The sequence below is a fragment of the Nematolebias whitei genome, chromosome 11 (genome assembly GCF_014905685.2).
Source record: "Nematolebias whitei isolate Nwh7 chromosome 11, NemWhi1, whole genome shotgun sequence".
Classification (NCBI taxonomy): domain Eukaryota; kingdom Metazoa; phylum Chordata; class Actinopteri; order Cyprinodontiformes; family Rivulidae; genus Nematolebias; species Nematolebias whitei.
This window is the reverse complement of record NC_056508.1, coordinates 41,151,541-41,160,495: the sequence shown is the minus strand read 5'-3', so window position 1 is coordinate 41,160,495 and position 8,955 is coordinate 41,151,541. Positions and strand designations below refer to the sequence as shown.

The 8,955-nt window shown below is 38.5% G+C and overlaps 1 protein-coding gene across 1 annotated transcript in view; it reads right to left on the bottom strand.

Annotated features, from left to right (window-relative positions):
- Positions 1-713: 713 nt before the first annotated feature.
- LOC119417727 (agrin) overlaps positions 714-8,955 on the bottom strand; it is a gene marked incomplete in the record, with an annotated part of 254,818 nt that continues 246,576 nt past the window's right edge. The window contains 2 exon segments of the mRNA XM_037684999.1: positions 714-949; positions 6,613-6,716. Of these exon segments, the coding sequence (XP_037540927.1) occupies positions 789-949; positions 6,613-6,716 (265 nt within the window).

Genomic DNA, 8,955 nt, shown 5'->3' with positions numbered 1-8,955 from the left:
ATGGGTATTTATGATTCATTTCTGGACTGATGACTAATGATATGAGAGTCGTGGAACGCAGAGTTCTTTTCTCCGTCACGTCGGGTTGCAGTGTTAGTGAGTCACATTTCAAAACTAAAGCCTCTGATGGGACCGACTGGAGAGGTTTTTTTCCTTTCTTTTTTAATTTCAAAGGTGTGAGATGGGGGTTGATCGAATGGTTTCGACAGTGTACTTGTACACTGTAGCAGCTGGACTGATATTTGAAAAGTCTTATTAGGAAAATATAGTGGGTTTCTTGAAGGTTTATGCAACACACGGTGTCCCAGCTCTCATGGGGGAATGTATGTCTTTATTTTTATAGGTCATGCTCGGGGAATGTACGTATGGCACCAAGACAAGGCAACAGCCAGAGATAATTAGCGAGGTCCACCGCGTTCAAGTAATGAGTGAAGCAAAATCGAAAGGTGATGATTTAAAATGAAGACAATATGAGGAAAATATTTTTTTTCCCCCACAAATACTTTTTATCTTCCAAAAGAAAGGTTGAAGGGCTATAAATGTACTGTAAATGTAGATATGAAAAAAAAAAAAAAAAGGGAGAAACAATTACAAAAAAAACAAACAAACATAATATTTAAACCAAAATTAGAACATATATATATATTTTTTCATACAAAAAGCAATGAAAAGTATACAAAAATAGAAAATAATTACAGCAGGAGACATGGCGCTTATGGAGGGAGCGGGCGGGAGGGTTTCTTGACATGTTTCATTTTCGGTCTCGCAACTTTTTGTCTCTGCCCGGTTCATTTGGAGGCGGAACAGTGTAATATTTTAGGGCTGTTTAAGGCGTCCTCCACCAGGTGGACGTCCACGCCGTCCACCACCACATCCTTGATGCAGCCCATGAAGCCGGTGCTGTAGGCCTTGGGCAACCGGCGCGCCACTGCCAGCTCCTCTAGACCACCTGAGGAGGGACAGACAAGAAATTAACACATCAGAAAGACAAACAAGAAACATGAAACACTCACTAAACTGTTGGCCTTGGCTACTACTGTCTATGCTTTATGAAGACAGTACAACATCACCATCATGAACACCCATGACATGGCGTCGCTTGGTGATTTGAGCTCTTTAGCATAGCATTTATCACACAAAGCTTTTAATAAAAAAATATAAAAAAAAAACTCTGTAAACAAGTTCTCAGCTTCTTTTTGCAGAGAAAAAACAACTTTTTACACAAAGGCACGTGTTTCAAACGTGAATTTTGGAGCTTCGACAAGACGAAGGTGTATTCCCGAGGTCGGCCTGCGATTTTGGACGGTCAAAACAGATTTTAAAGAGAAAGGGAGGGGTCAGTGAAGAGCACCGGAGTTGAGCCGTGTCTTCAGTAAAAGAGAGGGACATAAAGAAAGGATAAAGCCGGTAAATGAAAATGAGGTCGATAATTTTCATTCATCATGCGATTAATTAATTTATTGTTTATCACGACAGGCCTACGGGGGAGAGGTCAGACTCCAGAAACCATCTCATCACCATCAAACTGGTTAGCCCACTATGTGAGTGTGCTGCTTATGGGACTGAGTTTGTTGTGGCTCCTTGGACCGATGAAGTCTTTTGGATGAAGGACGAAACGTTTCAACACAAACAAACCGTCCAGACGGGACTTAACTTTCTTGGATTTTTTTACCTGGATTATTGAGCATGAGCTTTGATGTAATCAAAGGGATGACATCTACAAGAGATTAACATTTAGTCAAGCCAATTCAAGATGGCCACCACAGCCATCTGACCTTAGAAGACACACAAATGGCTATAACTTAACCAGTTTAATAGATAATGAGTTAAACTTGTCAGTGCAAGTAGATGAGATTTTCCCCAACACATACTCTGAGCTCAACACAAAACCTGGCATTAACAGCTGGAGACAACTCTGTTAGCAAAATATCCCTTAAACCACTTAATGTATTTTTAGCTTTTGGAGTCAGTCCGGTTTAAAATGGCTGCTGCAGCTAATCAACCTTAGCCAACATAAAAATGTCTGACAGTAAATTTGACAGATTTTGAGCTAAAATTTGGAACAGTAGTGAGTTGGAGTCAGACACAACACATACGAGGAGTTAGAGAAAATAGCTATAGAAGAACTGTATGTCTTTTCTCAACATAAGATTATATACTATCATAGTTTAAAGCTCTGGCATGAAAGGAGGCTGGTTTCCATCGCAGGGCTTCAGAAGACAGAACTGTTTCATCACCGGCAGAGAAAACCTCGGCATGATTAGTAGCTGATCTTCTGTGCAAAACTCAACTTTCAAGATCAAACAGCAGGATGAGGGGTTGGATTTCAGAATAAATTAAAGGGGAAAACTCCCAGAAATAATGTAAAAACAATCAAAGCTGCTCCTCGGTTTTGTCAGGCTGTTACAATCATGTTATTTCACATGACGACGGCAGATGACGGACATGACAGGCTGACGGTTTCTTCTTCAAATCATCACAGTCAATAAGAGATGGAGTCTGATGGCAGCTACAGAAGAGACGTTCTTTTTTTTAATCTGACAGTGCGGGAGTGCAAAAAATGTGTTACAATTGAAAAGAGGTGACGAAGGTGGGCGATAATGTTTTTGCCTGTTGGTTCATTAATTGAACCTTTATTTATACAGGTTAGTCTCACTGAGTCACGAAGACTCATTTACAAGAGAGACCTGTTCAAGACAGACAACAATAAACTATAGTAAAATGCAATTAAACTAAAAGTAATGCTATAAAACAATAAATCAAGGTGCCATATAAAACAAGATAAAATACTAAAATCAAGAAGATATTTGCTTTGATGTTTCTATTGACATTATCAAATGTTTAAAATACTCTAAAGAAATCAAGGTGGACAACTTCAGTTCTTGTTGCAAGGTGTTCCAGGTTACAGGAGCGGAGTAGGAAAAGGCCTTTTTGCCAAGTTCAGCCTGCACTGAGGGAACGCTGCAGGTAATGATGGACTGAGAGCACATGTTGTAACTGACAACGTGACATGCGGGAGGAGATATAAGAAGATAGAAGACCAAGGAAAGATTTATAGATGAAAATGAACCAGTGTGAGAGCCTACGTGTAGATAATGATGACCAACTGACCAGGGAGTACAGGGTGCAGTGATGGGTACGGTAGTTACAACCAGTTATGAATCTTAGCGCGCCATGGTAAACGGCATCCAACATCTGCAAGGATCTGGCAGGGGCATTCATGTCAATAATGTCACCATAATCAATGCTTGGTAGGAAAGTTGCAGCTACAAGGTGTTTTCTGACAGTCAGAATTAAGCAAGATTTATTTCTGAAAACGAAACCCAGTTTTAATTTCAGTTTCTTTATCAAGTTTTCAACATGTGACTTAAAAGAAAGATGTGCATCAACCAAAATTCCCAAGTATTTGTAAGAATCTACAAACTCAATAGGAATGCCACGCATGGATGAGATAGGAGGAAGAACTGCTGGCACTAACTTTCTGTTTGAAAACATCATCCCTTTGGTTTTATCTTTATTTAGCACCAGCTTGAGATGGAATAAGTCTGACTGAATTGATGTCAAATGCAGACTGTAGAAGCTGGAAAACCTTGGCAACTGTGTTAGCTCAACAATAAACGAGAGTGTCATCGGCATAGAGATGTAAGGATGCATCAGGAATGTTTTGACCTACAGTACTTGTGTAATTGTAAAAAGAGTGGGTCTTAAAACTGAACCTTGCGGCACACCATTAGTGACCGTTGAGTAGCTAGATGAAGTACCGTTCTGTCAAACGCAATGCCTCCGACCTGAGTTGTGTTTGTGTGTCTAAAATATCTGAAGACCTGCTGGAGGAATATTAAAGAAAATTATTTAATGGATGTACATCGGCAACTGATTCAAGATGGCTGCCACCAGGGAATACTAGACTTTTAATTTTGCAAGTGCTAACTAAATATTCTCACCTTTGTTTTCCTTTTTTTTTAAAAACTTTTTTCCATGTTTTTGGCAAGGTAATTTGGAGCATATATGCTTTTTTTAACCATTCGTACTGTTTATTAAAATGTTCAAAATGACCTGGAATAGTGTACTTCGACTTTTAGTATTAGCAACTTTAGTACTTTTGGAATTACTTCACTTTTACTGTTCAAAAAAATCCCCACAGAAATACATTTAGATCTCTTCAGTTCTGGCAAAAATAATGTTCAATCTTTACCATGCTCAATCTGTTAGTATCTTCTTGTTCCTGTTAGCTTTTAGCTACTATCTTGCAAATTTTAACAAATAATTACAGTTAGCTTATAGCTACAGTTTAGCTAAAATTAGTTTGCAGCTATGGTTTTGCAAATTTTAGCTTTTCGCAAACATTTAGTGAATTTTTGATTTTAGCTACAGTTTAGCTGATTTTAACTTTTAGCTATGGTGACATTAGTTTCCATTTTTAACTATGTTTAGTACATTTTAGCTTCTTTTCTGTTTGAACTTTAACAATCCAGTTAATTCAGTCCTGAACAAATCCCATCAAATTCATTCAGCACCCACGTTGCAATTTTTCTAGTTTATTATTCATTCCTATTAATTACTGGGTGTGATTTGAGCCACTCTTTTAATCCAGCAGACTCAAAGTTCTCATTAGTTTTTTTCTTGCTAAATCAGCATCAAGCGTCTTTATTTGGGATTTCCTGAGTGGCTTGTGAGGTTTTACCTGGCTGCTGTTTCACCTCAGATTTCCTCACCTCCTTCTCTTCCTTGTTATGTTGAGCCGTAAGTTCATATCCTTTTCAAGCTCGTTACATCCCCTGTCCCTGCCCCCATTAATCGGATTGTGCGTCTCCGAATCAGGAGTCGACAGGGCTAATTTCATGCACGTTACAGATGAATTAATGATGAGCGGTGAAAAGAGGGATTTAAAGAGAAGAAGGGCTCACGATAGGAGGGCCGCGTGAGGATTATATATTCTTGCTGCGGGGCTCACTCAGCACCTGTTCCACTGTGCTGCCTCCCCGTGTGTGCATGGATACATGCACCTGAGTGCACCTCTGCATGAGGAGACTTCCTTAAATGTCACTCAGTCAGCTTCTCCCCTTAAAGCTGCCTCTTTTTCCGCAGTGCACTTTGCATTTATATATATATACATATATACGTTTGTGTGTGTGGAACTAAGACTTTTTATTCCTCCCTCCAATCTTCAGTTTTATTTTCTCAGTTTTCTTTCCAGTCGGGTTGTCTAAGTTCTTTCAAAAGCAATTCTTCAAACCAGGTTCAGACTCAAATAAACTGCAGGCAGATAACAGGCAGCGTTTGGTCATTTTAAACACAGAAAAGCAAGAACTTAGGAGTTACTTTGATAGCTTTTCATTTTTCACCTCAAGACCAGAAAATAAACTTTTATTCACACACACTGAAATCATTTAACTCTGCTAAAGACTTTGATTATTCTTTACAATGACATTAAGTTTGTCACTCAGATTTGGCAGCATTTTAAAGGTGGCTAGAATGCAAGTACCATATTTTCCGCCGTACACGTCGCACCGCTCTATAAGTTGCATCAGTCCAAATATGTCTAATAAAGTGGAAAAATCCATAAATACGTTGCTTTGCTGTATAAGTCAAATCTATTATGCGTCACCGCTGACAATCTGGAAATGTGGGCAGGTGTTGTGCCAGAAAATTGATTGGTTGCCAAAATGGTGGCCACGGGAGCGTGCACAGGAGGACTCGCTGTGCATTTCTTTGAAATTTAACAAGATAAGCACCTAAAACAATTAATTATTTGCTCTGCATTATAGAAATGGTGTGTCTCAGTTGAAATTTTACTTAATAAATGCACTTCAATGGTCAAATTAGCTGCATTTTGCCGGGCGGTGCAGTGGAATGAAGCTGATTTGACGGTTGCTCCAAGTGAGCTGGATGAAGGTGGTAGGTTATGGCAAGCCGATTGTGTCATTAATAGCCACTTTTACCTATTACATGACACAATGGTATGTCATATTTTTACGTCTTTCTTGTAAATGAGTCCGGGAGGCTCAATGGGACGAACCTGTATAAATAAAGGTTGAATGAATACTACTCAAGTGCCATCTAGTGGCTGAAAATGGTAGTGTTCAATATTTTCAGCCAGAATGAATGAATCTCAGTCGTATGGTCATATCTCAGCCAAAAATTGGTTTATAAATATGGGGAAAAATCCATAAATACGTCGCTTCAGCATATAAGTTGCAGCATGCAAATTATGCAAAAAAATGTGACTTGTAGAAAAATACGGTATACTAAAACATTACAGTGCTGTCAAATAATGGTTTCTGTTTTTGCTCTTTGTGTCTTGTCTAAATGTTTCAGATCAGAAAACACATGTTAAAATGAGACAAAGATAACGAGTAAATATAAAATGTAATTTTTAAATAGTGACTTCATTTATTAAGAGGAAAAAATACTATCTGAACCAACCTTGCCCTAGGTACAAATAGCAGTTGCCTCCTTTGTCAAATCATTACCTTATTTTTAAAAATCTATATTATTTATTTCCTGACAGTTCTGTACAAGCATTCCTTGGCTTCATGGATGACATTTTCAGACCCATTCAAGTCAAAATGATGGTTTTGGTCTTTTTAATGAGCATGTGTGAGCACGTACCTAACCAGAGAGCTCCGTCTGTGTCCAGCTGAGTGGCTGCTAAAGGTGACGACCCCGTTACCGCTGCCTCGTTGCCGACCTGTAGAGAGCCGTCTCGGAGCGCTCTGAGGAGGAGAAAAGGGACAGTTGCGGTTAGAAATCAGTTTGGTGCATGCTTAATTTGTGGCTTCCTTCAATCTGAAACATGAAATCTCAGTTGCTCCACTTCCAGCATGCTGAAGTGTGTTTGCCAAGCAGCGTTCTGAACGAGCCCGCCTCGCAGCGAACAGATGCTTCATTCATTTAGACGGCTCCTCGCTGCACACACTGAGGAATTCTGAAGACAGTGCAAATTTGAACTCGCTAAAAGAAGCTCTTGTTTAAGGCGAGCCACAAACAGACAGAAAATTATGCAACTATGTGAGCAGAATGCCACATTGATGCCGTTTTATCACCATCCAAAATAAACAATCTATCAGCATCTCATGCGTTATCTCTGTAAGCCCAGGATGAAATTTGACCAAATCCCTGTTTAAAATGGAAGCGGCGGCCTTTCGGGGATCAATTGTTCTTGCCTTAAATGATAAAACCAATCTAATTATTCGCCACGGGTCCATTCACAGCAATGCTGAAAACAAATGTTCTGCAGCGATAAAGCCGAGAACACGGGAAGGTGTTAAATGGCTTCCTTTCAGTGTTCAGGCTGTTAATTTGTTTCTAATGAAGAAATCAATTAATGTGACATCAGTGTGCGACAAAAAAGTATTGCATGCTTTGTGTTTTTCCACTTCCAGGCTGATTATCCATCTATTATAAATGTATTCATCTGCACGGGCCTGTATAATTGTGTCCAATGCATAAATCATGTATATAAATGTGCATTAACACGAGCTACAAGCTTTAATCAAATTATAATCTAACTGTATCAAGGACCTACCAAACATAAATATGGCCTGCTGCCGGAAGGCAAACATGGAGAGATAATGTTTTCACCTGAAATATGTCATGAACCAATGGACGCTTTTTAAGGATGGTATTCATTGTGTGTGCTTCTAGAACTGATTCACTTCTGGACTCAATCTGATTCAAGATCGAATCAAAATGGCTACAACTCTGTAATTGTTTTTAACTTAGGTGATCTTGGTCTATATTTATAGCATGAAAAGTAACAGGTGTAATATTTTTCAAAGCTAGGCCTTTGATTACTGTTGTTTGAACAGGAAAACAGGTACACTAAAGAGCACTGTGTTAGAATCCCCTCTGATTCTCTCCTCGTACACCGTTTCAACCCATCATGCATTTAATCATAAGGATCTTTATAGAATACACAACATTTCTTTGTAATTTCTATTTATTTTTGTCATATTTACTTCAATTTCCTTTTCAAATTAAATCCATTTTACTGTCCCCACAGGGAACTTTTCCTTGAACAACAAAATTCTGCAGTGCTAAAATAATAGATTTATAAAACAAATGAAAAGATATTAGTAAAATATTAACAGCAAAATAACATAAAAAAATGACAATAAAACACACACAAACACACAAAAATCTATTTCATGCTTGGCATGTAAAAACACTAATACAGTAGTCCCTCGCTACTTCGCGGTTCGACTTTTGCGGACTTGCTCTTTTGTGGTTTTTCAAAATAAGAGTGGACATGACATACAATTGGCTGATTGGTGGATGAGCCGCAAGAACAGCATGGATTGTTTATTTAAAATAAATGATTTTAAATTATTGAACACCTGCTGCACCTGCGTGCAGCCCACATGTGCAGGAGAAGCTCCCTCCTGCAACATGTCACGATCTCCCCTCTCTGCCACGCCCATATTTCAGCTCCTTGCTTCAGCAGCTTCATTAACCCTTTGCTGTCCAGCTGCACCGATCGGCTTTTGTCTTCCAACTTAAAATTCAAAGTATGTCACATTGTAAAATGGTCGTAATCACAAAATATAAACGTGTTAGAAGTTATTTTCTATTATTTTAGGACTTCTATGTTCAGTTGTTTCAGTGTAACTGATCAAGAAGTACATTTCTCCTCCGTGCTGCTGCTGCGTGAAGGGTTAGCCATTTGCTGTCCTGCTGCACTTCTCTTCTCTACAATTTAAATTTAAACACTGTAATATTTTTAACTATTAGAGTATTTAAATTTAAATGTGTTATTTACACAGAAGGAGGGAGATTGGGAGTGACAGGTGATGAGTGTGATTGCAGAGCTGCCAGAGAGCAGAGATCAAGACATGCTGTGCTCTTTTAGAGCGTTTAGAAACATTGTTTAGAATATTGCAAGTGTATGAGAAGGGTTTAAAACGCCTATATATATATATATATATATATATATATATATATATATATATATAT